The 16,123-nt window shown below is 40.1% G+C and overlaps 1 protein-coding gene across 1 annotated transcript in view; it reads left to right on the forward strand.

The window, feature by feature from the left end:
- Window positions 1-4,726, forward strand: part of LOC110462816 (acylphosphatase-2-like) — a 19,094-nt gene extending 14,368 nt beyond the window's left edge. Inside the window, exon 4 of the mRNA XM_021517008.1 lies at window positions 4,076-4,726. Coding sequence (XP_021372683.1) covers window positions 4,076-4,190 — 115 coding nt within the window. The 3' untranslated portion in view covers window positions 4,191-4,726. The remainder of the gene's footprint in view (window positions 1-4,075) is intronic.
- The last annotated feature ends 11,397 nt before the right edge of the window (window positions 4,727-16,123 follow it).

Raw genomic sequence — 16,123 nt, forward strand, 5'->3', positions numbered from 1 at the left:
AAGAAGGGGGATGGTCCCCACATAGACATATAACATGGGAGGGTGTAGGGGAGGGGTGGTCCTCACATAGATACACAACATGGGAGAGAGTAGGAGGATGTTCTTCACATAGACACACAACATGGGAAGATGTAGGAGGGGGATGGACCACCCATACACACACAACATGGGAGGGTGTAGGGGTGGGATGGTCCTCACAGAGATACACAACATGGGAGAGTGTAGGGGAGGGATGGTCCTCACCTAGATACACAACATGGGAGAGAGTAGGAGGATGTTCTTCACATAGACACACAACATGGGAGGGTGTAGGGGAGGGGTGGTCCTCACATAGATACACAACATGGGAGAGTGTAGGGGAGGGATGGTCCTCACCTAGATACACAACATGGGAGAGAGTAGGAGGATGTTCTTCACATAGACACACAACATGGGAGGGTGTAGGGGTGGGATGGTCCTCACAGAGATACACAACATGGGAGAGTTTAGGAGAGGGATGGTCTCCACATAAAACATGGGAGGGTGTAGGAGAGATATAGTCCTCCCATAAATACAACATGGGAGGGGGTAGGGGAGGGATTGTCCTTACATAAATACAACATGGGAGGTGGTGGGGGAGGGTTTGTCCTCACATAAATACAACATGGTAGGGTGTAGGGGAGGGATTGTCCTCACATAAACACAACATGGGAGGATGAATAAAAGGGTTGGAACTAAAATAAACACACAAGACTGGTGGTTGAAGGAGAGAGATGGTCCACACATATTCACAACATGGGAGGGTGTAGGGGAGGGATTGTCCTTACATAACCACAACATGGGAGGGTGTAGGATATGGATAGTCCCACATAGACACATAACATGGGAGAGCGTAGGGGAGGGATGGTCCTCACATAGATCATAAATACAACATGGGAGGGCGGAGGGGAGGGATTGTCCTTACATAACCACAACATGGGAGGGTGTAGGGGTGGGATGGTCCTCACAGAGATACACAACATGGGAGAGTGTAGGATAGGGATAGTCCTCACATAAACACAACATGGGAGGATGAATAAAAGGGTTGGTCCTAACATAAACACCCAACATTGGTGGTTGAAGGAGGGGGATGGTCCACACATATTCACAACATGGGAGGGTGTAGGGGAGGGATGGTCCTCACATAGATCATAAATACAACATGGGAGGGGGTAGGAGAGGGATAGTCCTCACGATGGTCCCCACATAGACAAACAACATGGGAGAGTGTAGGATAGGGATAGTCCTCACATAAACAATAAACACAACATGGGAGGGTCTAGGAGAGGTATAGTCCCACATAGACACATAACATGGGAGAGTGTAGGGGAGGGGTGGTCCTCACATAGATACACAACATGGGAGAGTGTAGGATAGGGATAGTCCTCACATAAACACAACATGGGAGGGTCTAGGAGAGGTATAGTCCCACATAGACACATAACATGGGAGAGCGTAGGGGAGGGATGGTCCTCACCTAGATACACAACATGGGAGAGTTTAGGAGAGGGATGGTCTCCACATAAAACATGGGAGGGTGTAGGAGAGAAATAGTCCTCACATAAACACAACATGGGAGGATGAATAAAAGGGTTGGAACTAAAATAAACACACAAGACTGGTGGTTGAAGGAGAGAGATGGTCCACACATATTCACAACATGGGAGGGTGTAGGAGAGAAATAGTCCTCACATAAACACAACATGGGAGGATGAAGGAGAGAGATAGTCCTCACAAAAATACAACATGGGAGGGTGTAGGATATGGATAGTCCCACATAGACACATAACATGGGAGAGAGAGGGATAGTCCTCACATAAAGACAACATGGGAGGGTGTAGGGGTGGGATGGTCCTCACAGAGATACACAACATGGGAGAGTGTAGGGGAGGGGTGGTCCTCACATAGATACACAACATGGGAGAGTGTAGGGGAGGGGTGGTCCTCACATAGATACACAACATGGGAGAGTTTAGGAGAGGGATGGTCTCCACAAGTCCTCACATAAACACAACATGGGAGGGGGTAGGAGAGGGATAGTCCTCACATAAACACAACATGGGAGGGAGTAGGAGATGGATGGTCCCCACATGGACAAACAACATGGGAGGGTTTAGGAGGGGGGTGGTCCCCACATAGACATATAACATGGCAGGGTGTAGGAGATGGATGGTCCCCACATAGACAAACAACATGGGAGGGTTAAGAAGGGGGATGGTCCAAACATCAACACAACATGGGAGAGTGTAGGGGAGGGATGGTCCTCACCTAGATACACAACATGGGAGAGTGTAGGGGAGGGATTGTCCTCCCATAAATACAACATGGGAGGGAGTAGGGGAGGGATTGTCCTCACATAAATACAACATGGTAGGGTGTAGGGGAGGGATTGTCCTTAAATAAACACAACATGGGAGGGTGTAAAATACAACATGGGAGGGTGTAGGGGTGGGATGGTCCTCACAGAGATACACAACATGGGAGAGTGTAGGAAAGGGATGGTCCAAACATCAACACAACATGGGAGGGATTGTCCTCACATAAATACAACATGGTAGGGTGTAGGGGAGGGATTGTCCTCCCATAAATACAACATGGGAGGGGGTAGGGGAGGGATTGTCCTCACATAAATACAACATGGGAGTGTGTAGGGGAGGGATTGTCCTTAAATAAACACAACATGGGAGGGTCTAGGAGAGGTATAGTCCCACATAGACACATAACATGGGAGACTGTAGGGGAGGGATGGTCCTCACATAGAAACACAACATGGGAGAGGAGAGAGATAGTCCTCACAAAAATACAACATGGGAGGGTGTAGGGGAGGGGTGGTCCTCACATAGATACACAACATGGGAGAGGAGAGAGATAGTCCTCACAAAAATACAACATGGGAGGGTGTAGGGGTGGGATGGTCCTCACAGAGATACACAACATGGGAGAGTTTAGGAGAGGGATGGTCTCCACATAAAACATGGGAGGGTGTAGGAGAAAGATAGTCCTCACATAAATCCAACATGGGAGGGTTTAGGAGGGGGATGGTCCCCACATAGACATACAACATGGGAGGGTGTAGGGGAGGGATTGTCCTTACATAAACACAACATGGGAGGGTGTAGGAGAGGGATAGTCCCACATAGACACATAACATGGGAGAGTGTAGGGGAGGGATGGTCCTCACATAGATACACAACATGGGAGAGGAGAGAGATAGTCCTCACATAAATACAACATGGGAGCGTGTAGGGGAGGGATTGTCCTCACATAAATACAACATGGGAGGGTGTAGGGGAGGGGTGGTCCTCACATAGATACACAACATGGGAGAGTGTAGGAGAGGGATGGTCCAAACATCAACACAACATGGGAGGATGAAGGAGAGAGATAGTCCTCACAAAAATACAACATGGGAGGGTGTAGGGGAGGGATGGTCCTCACATAGATACACAACATGGGAGAGTGTAGGAGAGGGATGGTCTCCACATAAACACAACATGGGAGGGTGTAGGGGAGGGATGGTCCTCACATAGATACACAACATGGGAGAGTGTAGGAGAGGGATGGTCTCCACATAAACACAACATGGGAGGGTGTAGGGGAGGGATGGTCCTCACATAGATACACAACATGGGAGAGTGTAGGAGAGGGATGGTCTCCACATAAACACAACATGGGAGGGTGTAGGGGAGGGATGGTCCTCACATAGATACACAACATGGGAGAGTGTAGGAGAGGGATGGTCTCCACATAAACACAACATGGGAGGGTGTAGGAGAGGGATGGTCCTCACATAAATACAACATGGGAGGGTGTAGGAGAGGGATAGTCCTCACATAAACACAACATGGGAGGGTGTAGGAGAGAGATAGTCCTCACATAAATACAACATGGGAGGGAGTAGGGGAGGGATGGTCCTCACATAGATACACAACATGGGAGAGTGTAGGAGAGGGATGGTCTCCACATAAACACAACATGGTTCACATTTTGTTGGGAAAGGAAGCTGGTCAATCAAAACATGGTCCTGAAATAACTACAGATATTTAACCTGTTTCAGGAAAAGATGGCTGAAGAAAACTGGGAGCCCCAAATCAAGGATTGACAGGTGCATTTTTAAAGATGAACAAACAATAACACAGAAAGAATTTAGGAGTTTTGACATCGTCAAATGAGTATTAATTTCTATTCTGCGGTTGATATTGTTTAAGGTTGACATTTTAATCTCTGCCAATACCAAGGACTAAGGATTTCCGACCTGAGAAATGACACACTTTAACATGGTAAAAGAGTTATTTTTCTTTTAAATAGAAAGATGTGCATCAAAAACTGCCTAACAAAGGACTAAGCATTCCCGTTCTGCCATTGAACAAACATGTTGCAAGGTTTTGCATGTGTTAACTAGAGACATGGAACTACTATTCTTAAAGTACATATGTTGAAGTGATATCAAATATTTGATCTTCATATACTTTCCCCATTATGTTTTGTATGAAAAATATGGGAGATAGATGGTTCACGAGATATAGCTTCATGTTGTGGTTACAGTAAATATTTAACATATTTTTAGGATATATGCTACCTTATGCATCAATCCTGTAAATTTGTGTTAGTTATCTTCCTGATGATGTTTTAATTAACAGTATTATGTCATGTAGGGATGAATGAATTTATTTTGTTTCCCCAAACCAATTAAAAGTTCATAAAAGTATACAGATAGCATACATGTGTCATTCTATGGGTTATATACGGGTGTCATACGAGTTACATACATGGTACAGTCAGGTGTTGTACTGGTTACACACAGATGTATCATACAGGTTAGATTATGTAAGGTTTAATACAGGCGTCAAAAAGGTTACGGTTATACAGTTTACATACATCACATACAAGTGTCATACTAGCAGTTACATAGGGATGTCATACAGGTCATATGTGTTTCTCCCAACATTCACAGGTGTGTCTCCCATTTTAGCTGGGAAAAATCAGCTTGTCGCCCCCTAGGGGCAGACAGCCTCGTGCCGATTAGCATGTGTTAAATTGTGACGTCATCAAAAGTGAATGACGATAGTCATACCCCACGTGTGTTTTTGTTTACACTACTGTCGGTGAAGCTGTGACTAAAATGATAGGATGGGAGAAAAATAATCATCCCCTACCTTAAGGGTGTAACAGAGAAATATCCCACCCTCGGGATGATTTCATCAAAGTGTAATATAGTCCGAATTATTCTGACGTTTTAACGACTTTTTTCATATCAGTCTGTCGTCAGTCTGTCGTCGTTTAACAGACGACAGACCTGAAAAAGGTCGTTAAAACGTCAGAATAATTCGGACTAAGTGTAATACAGGTTGCTTGTTTTAGAAAGGAGACACATGTGCTTATGATCAAAAACGTATGCAAGAAAATTAGATCGGAAAGTTGACAAATACACAGAAATTTAATAAATTGAGCAATTTTCATACATATATGGCTAGTGTGTATGGTAAAAAAAGCATATCGTGAATTATTATTTAAAAGTATACTCTGTAATCATTAGTGACTGGATCACCAATCGACAGTAAACTGCATGCCTCTGTCGCTGGTAATGTTAGTGGAAACCAGACATTATTACCCTCTAGTTTTTCTCAAAAACGCGGGTACATCGCATTGACTCTATGATTCCATTATATGCTTTTTTAATGACAACTTCTGCCATTTTTTTCTAAAGAAAATTAACATGCCGAAGAGGCCTGTATCGCTTACCTAAAAAGTAAAAAATGAATGTCTCGGCTAATCACCTAGCTGGTTACTTAACGGCCCAACAACGTTAAAGTCATATTGGGCCTGACAACAATAATAAGGGACACTTTCAAAACTGTATATACCAAGGGAAACTGAAGGGTAAAAGGTTGAAAAATGCATGTATAAGAACACAGCGAAATAGTCAGATATGGTTATCACAAGTATTTTCTTAAATGCAAATTTCATGGTACAGACCAATTCAGTCAATCAGAGGCTATAGCAAGTATCATTGATTAAGAATCAATCGGAAAACATTCGGCCCAGATAATGAGATATTCATTTAGCTAATAAATGATCATGTGGATCATGCAAAATCTAAAGACGTTTCAATCCCTATTTCCATATGGAGAGCGAGGAGACGAAGTGGGAACACACTATCATTTACATATAACACTGCCTTTAGTCTTTTTAATTTCAAACTAAATCAAAGTCCTATAACACTGAAGTAGTGTTTAAAATGTTTCTACTAATAACCCCCATTGGGTCTTTCCTCGACCCTAAAAACATTGAATTTCATTGTTCAGGTGTGTACGTCCTACTAAATTAAGCGGACACCGTTTTCCCTTTTTTCTTCACCTTTCTGCCCCTAGGGAACCCCTTTCTTCAATTATACAACATTTAGTTTTGTTATTAGGGTTACTCCATACGTTTTAACTCTGAAACCATATCATCCTATTTAAGTATTGCCAGTAGTTTTCGGAAGAGTGGCACCCTATATGTTTGTTTCACAGGAGCCATGCACTGCACCAGGCCGTCGTATGTTGCATCTTTAAGCGAGGCGCCCTTTGCTTAATTAACTACCTTTACCTGCCTAGACTGGAGTAAAAAAAGGTATTGATTGAGGATTACGCTTTGGTATTGTAGTATTTAAGTCAGCAACCTGTAATTGAGCCTGAATGAAACATGACCCATAACAAGCATAACGCGTATATAACTTCCAGTACACACGCACTCTCATATATATTAAGATATAAAAGGAGATCGCGTGGTAAGGTGTCTTCCACTCTCTCCCGACTGAGTTGAATATAGACGTCTGGCATCCCTTGGATGTAAGCTAAACCAATACAAAAAGCATATGTCTACGCCTAATCAAATATAATAATACATATTTGACAATGGTGCATGTGACACGACCAGTAAGTGATAGATGCGTCTCTTAAAATTGGTTCAAAAGTTCTTGGTTAACCAATTATGTCATGTCTATTTTTGAAAGTGTTATTTCACTGGGATGGTGCTTAAACAGTATTTAATGTTTTGGTGGATTATTTTTCAATTTTGCATACTGTATATATTACCAATTTGTATAGGTTCAATCACGTGCGTGTATCTTACTTTAATCTTTTAACAAGGTTTAAAAAGGTAATTTCCTTGAGATCACATAAGGAGCTATGTAATATTTCATGCTTACCTACCATCAAACATTGACATCCCTTGGCCCAGGGTCCAACAAGAGGGTTCGTTACAAGATTCTCAAATCTCTCAAACTGTCCCAACGTCACTCTCAAATCTCTCAAACTGTCCCAACGTCACAAGTGATACATCTGAAACAGCTACACACTCTATTTTAATTCATCGTATTGACACCACGGTACCGTTTTGCCAGGGTTTTTTCACCAAAAAAACCCAATACCATGTTTCATATAACCGACACTATGGTGTCATTCCCCTTTGATGTCACTTTCGCACACAATTCGTTGAGAGCTGATGTCTGCTGTTCTCAGAAGTAATGTTACACAATTTCCGTACTTTTCCACCAGTTATTTGCACGTTCCCTAGAGATAGGAAACAAAATCATTATTCAACTTGTCATTGTATTATTTTGTAGTGTAAAAACAATGACAAGAAAACAACAAAATTATTTTTTTTTTAGACAAGAATGGAAACAAACAACAACATTGGAAACAGAAATAAGAATTGAAATGGAAACAGAAACAACCTTGAAACCTGAACAAGAATGGAAATGGAAAAACCAAATAAAACCAACATTTCAAAATGTTTCTAAAATAACTTACCGGTCCTCTTTGCAATGTACAATTCATCTTTCCTCAGATATTACGACCCCTAGTCCTTGTCTCCTACCCCAAATATGTGCTCAAAGTTTCCATATAAACTCGTCTTGTCCAGATTATTCAAGAACATTTGAGGTTTTAAAATTTGTCTTGAGATAATTGCATCTGGCATGAAAATTGAAGTGTTTTTTACATGTTCAACAAGATCAGAATAAACCATTCATTCACGAAGTCCGAAGTCAAATAAGTGCATGGGAAAACTGTATTTCGCATTGTGTAAAGGTACAATAGTCGAGAAAGAATTAAACAAAAAAGTACATGAACTTGACCCTATAGTGTGATTCCGTTGACCAGAAAGGGATTCAAGTCATATGTTCTCGATACGAGACTTTTTTTAACACTTTCTCAGTCCGAAAAAAATTACAACATATTTATATGACTGCTGCATGATAGGTTCTTCTGATCAGTGACCAAGTAACATGCACATGTATATTTATGAGAGAAAAAAGAAAACAACAAGGCAGCTATAAAACTTTAATTTTTCATGTAATACTTACTAGTACGGAAATCAAATCTTACTGTGTTAGCAGCAATCGGCTAAGGCATTTCAATTCGTGCCGTACTAAAGCCGAGTCGGTAGTAAGCATTCTGATGGTTACTAAAAACGGAATGCATTGTTTATTGAAATAGACACCGGACCTTGAAATCGACGCAACTTCTCGACAAACATCATCTCGTATTCATAATGAAAAAGAGTTCAAATAATAAAGACTGAACGGTATGAACTGAGCATATAAAAGTGGAAGAAATAACCATAAAATCCACGGATACAAGGAGCTGATCACTCGACATGAATCCCTATTGTAGAGAACGTCTTGCATTTGCGATTTAAATTTACCTTATGGTATTGGCGGGATTCAAGTCATGTGACCTCGCTTGGAGCCTTGTTTTATGCTTTTTGACCTCCGATTTATATTGATACCCATTTCATATTTGTTCACAAAGCAACCAATAACGACTAAAACAATACATGTACATGTGTTTGTGAATGTTAATTTAGTGATGTAAACCTAAACACCACCCATCCCAAGAAAAAGCACGGTTCCAAAGAGTTACTCACCCAACATGAACCCCTATTGTTACGGCTGTCTTCTATTGTAGGTATTAACGTTGATTTTGGTTTTTTGGCGGGATTATAGTCAAGTGAACTCGATGAAAACGTGTTTTTACCTTTTAAACACTATATATATGAGGACATTAGCTAGTGTACATACAAAATCAACACGGTAGATCTAGTTGATTATCGCCAACGTTTCCAAGCCTTACGGACATCTTTCTCTTCAGGCATTTACTTGTATTAAAATACACAAAGTTTTATTTTCTCAGTATAATACTACAAAAAACACATTTATTCGGTTTTTGCATCGTGTTCCAATTTTCCTGATATATATCCAAGCAAGCATGAACATGTTCATTTTTTTGGGGAAAAGACAATAACAGCAACGCAGTTTTAAAACTTGCAACACTTCTATTTATTTTTCAAGTAATACTTATTAGTGCGGAAATTATAGATGGTCCAGCATTGCAACAATAGAATGCATGGTTTATTGAAATAGACACCCGACCTCGAAATCGACTTGTCGACAAACGTCATCTCGTATTCATAATGAAAAAAAGTTCAAATAATAAAGACTGAACGGTATGAACTGAGCATATAAAAGTGGAATAAATAACCATAAAATCCACGGCTACAAGGAGCTGATCACTCGACATGAATCCCTATTGTAGAGAACGTCTGGCATTGACGATAAAAATTGGATATTGGCGGGATTCAAGTCGTGTGAAATCGCTTGGAGCCGTTTTTAGGTTTCTTATACCTCCGTTTTGGCGTTTTTTTTAACATTTTGAAATGTATTTTCTTAATAAAGCAATACACCCAATATATATGCAGGGCTTTGACAGTATTGCCTCATGACAAAAGTACAACAATAGATCCCAAATCATAAACTAAACCCTCTACCCCGTCACCAATCCATGGATACAAGGAGTTGCTCGCCCGACATGAATCCCTATTGCAGACAATGCCTGGCATAGCAAATATAAAACTTCAGATATTGGTGGGATTCAAGACATGTGAACTGACTTGGAGACGTGTTTTCTGCTTTTTTAACGCCGTTTTATATACAAAAGTTATATGGTATAAACTATTTATATTATAAAGTAGGATAAATAACCGCAAGAATCACGGCTACAAGGAGTTATTCACTCGACATGAAGCTCTATTGTAAAGAAAATCTGGCTTTGAAGATTCAGGACAGGCAGGATTCAGGTTATCCCTCCTATTTTAAACACAGCACTACAACCAATTACGACATCAATGATATAGCATCGCAACAATAAAGGTAGAAAAAATACATTATTGTAAACTTGACAACTCCGCCCCCGGTTCCGAAAACAAGCAAGAGTCAATCACGACGACCAGGAGTAGGTCACCCAATATGAATCCCTATTGTTACGTATGTATTCTGCTGGGGCATACACTTTCGGTTATTGGTGGGATTCAAGTCACGTGATCTCACCGGAAGTCGTGTTTTTACCTTTTAATCGCTATTTTGGATCTTTGTTGTATTTTCTCAATAAAAACAACCACCAACAACAGCAACATATTAACATCCAGTGACCATATTAATGTTTTGAAAGGGAGGGGGGGGGGGGGGGGGGAGAGAGAAAACAACCGCAGCTCAAAGATCATATCATATTTTGCTACACTGTCGTTTATTTTTTCATGTAATATTAAACATGGACATGTAACGAACCGGAATCGCTCCCAGACTCGGACCTTGTGTATGTGCCAACTGAAGTCACATTTTCCGAAGTGTCTCAGTCAGGATTCGTACCCAAATCCACAAATTATATTACGGCCGTTCCTTCCAGTCGAGTCAGCAACAAGCGTCTAGTTGGTTTATTACTGCGCTAGTAGTTAGTTACTGTTAAAATGGACACGGTGATCTTGACACTTGTCACAAACTTCACCTCGTATTCATACTTAACAACACCCTATTGACAAAGCTTCAGCGGTATAAAACATACGTATTGTAATGTCTACGAGAAAACAAGAACACGGCTACAAGGAGTTGCTCACCCAACATGAATCCCTATTGTTTAGAACGTCTCCCATTGTAGGTAGAAAAAAATGGGTATTGGCGGGATTCAAGTCAAGTGACCGCGCTTGGAGCCGTGCTACGCTTTCCCTTGTTTTACCATCGTTTTTGATCCCTATCATTATCATTTGTATTTTTTTAATATAGCACTACAACCAATAATAACGACAAAAATAACATATAATTGAAAGTATAGCCACGCGACAACAAAGGTCCACAATAGAAACTTAATATATTGTAAGCTGGACAACTCGACCCGTGCCCACCCCAAGAAATGATGAAAAGCAAACACGACTACTTGGAGTCGCTCACCCAACAATGGACCCTTTTGTCAGCATGTCCTCAGCTGTGGATATAAACCGTTGGTTATTGGCGGGATTCAAGTCGTGTGGTCGCACAGAAAGTCGTGTTTTTACCTTTTAAAATACTTTTTTATTTTCATGAACTTTTTCAATAAAACTACCACCAATAAATAACAAATTATTTACATTTAGTTGCCATATTCATGATTTTGATGTGAGGAAAGGGAGGAAACAACCACAACTCAATGAATATGTCTTGCTTTTTAATTTAATTTCTTTATTTCCAAATGCAACAGATAGCATATAGGAGTTACAGTATACATGTACATACAAGTAAATAGTACAATCCATTTGTGTAAGATGGCGGAGAACATAGAGTAAAATACAAGATGACATTATAGCGATGTTTTCAACAGACAAAAGAAAATATATAATCATTGTCAGTGGCACAAAGCTGGAACATTTTACATTTTTTGCAGGCGAATAATTGTATTAATTTATAGACGCGAGTAAATTGGACACAACAAAATAAAATGGATTTCATCCTCAACGTCATTTCTATTGCAAAGGGGACACCGCCGTTGAGCTCTAGGTATATCATTATACCTGCCTGTTTCTATACTTAGTGTATGAGATTGTAACCTATGCTTATTGAGGATATTTTTACACTTATAAGTTAGTGACTTGGTGAGGTAGAACTGAACTGCATATCGTAATGATCTACGATACATGTATACAACCTTTAATTTGGAGGAGTTTTCTTGCATGCTTCTCACTTCTTGTATATCTTGTACACGTTGGGTGTATAAAAATACGAAATATTTTTCATAACATGAAAGCCAATTCTACTTAATTCATGCTTGACTTAGTTTTACAATTTGGTTTTTTAAGATTTAATTCGACTACTTATTGCTACACTTCCGTTTATTTTTTAAATGTGTACATGTGAATAACTCCCAGACGAAGGCCTAGTCTATATACATGTAGGTATTGCATGTAAGTGGTAACTGAGGTCACATTTTCCGAAGTGTCGCAGCCAGGATTTGAACCCAAATCCACATATTATATAACGGTCATTCCCTCTAGTAGAGTCAACAACTAGCGACTTGTTGGTTAACTACTGCGACGCTAGTAATGATAGTTCTATTGAAATGAACACGGTGACCTTGACATTGACACGTGTCACATACTTCACCTCGTATTATTACTGAACAACAGTATTGACAAGGCTTCAGCGGTATAAAATGTACATATTGTAATGTCTACATAAACAAAGGACACGGATACAAGGAGTTGCTCACCCGACATGAATCCCTATTGTATATAACGTCTGCCGTTGAAGGTAGAACAAAAAATGTGTATTGGCGGGATCCAAGTTACGTGACCCCGCTTGGAGCCGTGTGATCCTTATCATTAGCATTCGTATTTCTTTTAAACATATCACTACAAACAATTACGACAAAAATAATATATATCTTTGACTCAATGATTATGTCTTGCTACACTTCCGTTTATTTTTTATGTTATTCTTAAATATGTACATGTATGTGAATCACTCCAAGACGTAGGCCTTGTTTATCTGCATGTACTAGGTATTATATGTATGTGGTAACTTGAGTCACATATTCTGAAGTGCCTCAGCCAGGAGACGAACATGGATCCGCAAATGAGTCAACAACAACCGACTAGTTAATTCACTACTGCGACGCTAGTAATTCATGTCATGTTGAAATGAGCACGGTGACCTTGAAATGAGCACGGTGACCTTGAAATTAACACATGTCACAAACGTCATACATGTATTACAAAGTGAACAACAAAAATCACGGTTACAAGGAGTTGCTCGTCCGACATGATTCCCTATTGTAGAGAACGTCTGCTATTGGACGTGTCGTAGAATATTAGGATATTGGCGGGATTCAAGTTTTCTTCTTTCCTATCAACCAACAATACCCGTCGGCAACCAAAAAGCTCGTCAACAAATGCTTTAAAATCACGAACACAACGATAGTGTTTGTAAGATGTTATGTTCGTAATTGACATTAAAATTAACGCTGCTAGCAGCTACAATGAAATTGACATAACATGTCGGCAACCGTCACTTCAATGGGGGTGCAGGATGCATGTGTTTGTGGGGGAGGGGTGGCGGTTAACACGAGTCCCTAATGAGGCTTATATCTCGCCATTCGAGGTATAAACCTGCGTGTGTGCGCCATATTCATATTGAAGACACACTTTTCACAAAGTTATGTTCATATTGCACATTAAACGAAAACAAAATACACGGCTACAAGGCGTTGCTCACCCGACACGAATCCCTATTGTAGAGAACGGCTGCCACTGGATGTAGAAACTTTTTGATATTGGCGGGATTCAAGTCGTGTGACCTCGCGTGGAAGCCGTGTAATTCGCTTTTCCCCCAACAATATCCGTCTCTGTTATTTGTTGGTCACTGAATAAAGTCAAACCAGCTTTAAAATCACAAATGCAAAGATTGCTATGCGTTTTGTTGGTAACTGACATTGAAATTAACACTGCTATTAGTTACATGAAATGGACGTAACATGTCGACAACCGTCACTTCAATGAAGGGCGGGGAGGGTCGTTTAAAATCACTTCTCAATGGTATAAAGTTCAGAATATTAATACATATAACACAAAATCACGGTTACAATGAGTTACTCATCCGACATGGATCCCTAATGTAGCGCCGTTTGCGGTTTAAACCGGCGTTTGTGCGCTATATTTGGTTGCATTGGATATTGGCGGGATTCAAGTCGTGTGAACTCGTATGGAGACGTGTTTTTTGTGTTTTGCTTTTACTAACGATATTATAACGTTAGCGTTCCCACTGTTGGGTGTCTTTTTCAAAGGAAAGCGAACAGCTATTTTGAAGCGCTGAATTATGTGCGTCATCGTTTCCCACCATTTTGGTCAATATCCAAAGATTAATTGCAATTGAAAACTGCTATTTTTTACTCCGCTTTAGTGGTTAAATAAGTAAAATCATTTACCTTTTAGACATTTTCCATGTAATTTTCGTTGCTGTTCCTCTTTCAAACTTCGGTCATTCCAAAACTTTTCAACATGGCTGCCGTCTACCAGCAGATGCAGACGTCTTTGTGGTAAAATAAGTAATGCGCGCATGCGCAATAGCAATAAAGCCGAAATCCGTCGAGCGATTGGCTGCAAGAGTCGGAGAAACACATCATGCCATTTTTTGATTGATGGGTGTAACGGACATTTGAGGGCGGGGCCTCTGGTTTGAGTGTCGATTTCATATTTACTGAGAGCAATCTTGAAATGGGACGATGTGCAGCTACTCGATGTAGTCATATTTTCATCGAATATTGAAGAAACTGCATGTCGAGAAAAGATTTGTTTCATATCTGAGCGGGCAGCTTTATTTACTATATACTTTCTTATTAGATATACATTTCAGGAGCAAGTCAGTGACGCACGTTCTCCTGGACGTAGTTGCGGCGGTGACAAATCGAAATTGGTGTCCAGGGACTTTGTCCCTCTCCCTCTTCCCCACCCCCAGGTGCTGTACGGCTGTAGTCAAATGGCGATCTCGTTGATATCCGTAAGGACGCCGGGGCCAAATGTAAAATTGGATAAGGGTTTGTGGAATGTCTGTAGAATGTTATTGCCAAACCAAAACGTTTTCTAAAAAGAAAGGCGAAATATGCAGCTCTGTTCTAATCGATCTTTTTTAATACGCCGAAGATTTGCGCTACAATTAATTTTTTACTCATCGTGGATATTACTCATGAGCTTTGCTTTCTGAAGTTCGTTTTTCACCGCTCGGTAATAGTTTTCAGTCGGCTGGTCCTAATGTTTTTGAAGATTTTTTTCTGTGAGTGAAATATGGAGCAGGGGTGGTGCACAGGGTCGAATTATCATGCAAGAGAACGCAACAGATGGATAATAAAATGCCGATATCCCATGCAATTAAGAGCTCGGCATGAATGTATTACCATTTTTTTTTTAACTTTACTGCATTCAGATTACATTATATGGATCGAACTACAAAATGAACAGCATAATTGAACTATTTGAGCACATAGCCAAACAAAATAAGATTATCTAAGTTTGCGCAATACACGAGGACGCACACGGTTTTTCGCTTTTACTTTTTGCTTTATATATACATGCTAGACATTTTTAAACGTTTTCTCGAATCAAATGGATCGTATTAAGAGCATGACGGATGATAGTGGTTCTTCGTTGAAATGTAATCTTCATGGCAGCTAGCCAATTATTGGGGTAATTAAGTCTTGTTGTTATTTCTTTTTTTCAAGTCTTTACCTTCATTAGCGGCATTCATGTAAAGTTCGAGTATTAAAGTAAAGTTCATGTTTTCATAATTATGTAGTTAATGTATTTATGTAAAGTTCGGGTAATCATGTAATGTTAAGCACAGGGATCTGGGAACTTAATCATTGGGGTGGTATTTTACCAAAAATCGATCTAAACACATCAAACATGTAAAATTACTCTGAACACCTTAGTTTATGTCCAAATATAGCTGTAACAAATTAGCATGTCCCTGTGATGTTCGGGGTGTTCGTATAAAGTTCATGTACTCGCTTAAAGATATATGTATTCATGTAAAGTTCAAAACTTCTTCGGTGACCATATATCTTATATCTTTCAAATGTGTTTTAAAATCATTGTCGTAAATCCTCTGGAATGTATCTGAAAGGAAAATTTGACGAACGACGGACGGACGAACGACGGGCAAACGGACCACGCACACGAGTCATGGCATATAAGCTCATTTCTCCGGTCGTCCCAGATGAGTCAACTTGCCAAATGCAGTATTTAATGTAAAATATTAATAATTCGG

Source organism: Mizuhopecten yessoensis, unplaced genomic scaffold (assembly GCF_002113885.1).
Source record: "Mizuhopecten yessoensis strain PY_sf001 unplaced genomic scaffold, ASM211388v2 scaffold10831, whole genome shotgun sequence".
In the NCBI taxonomy this organism is placed as follows: Eukaryota; Metazoa; Mollusca; class Bivalvia; order Pectinida; family Pectinidae; genus Mizuhopecten; species Mizuhopecten yessoensis.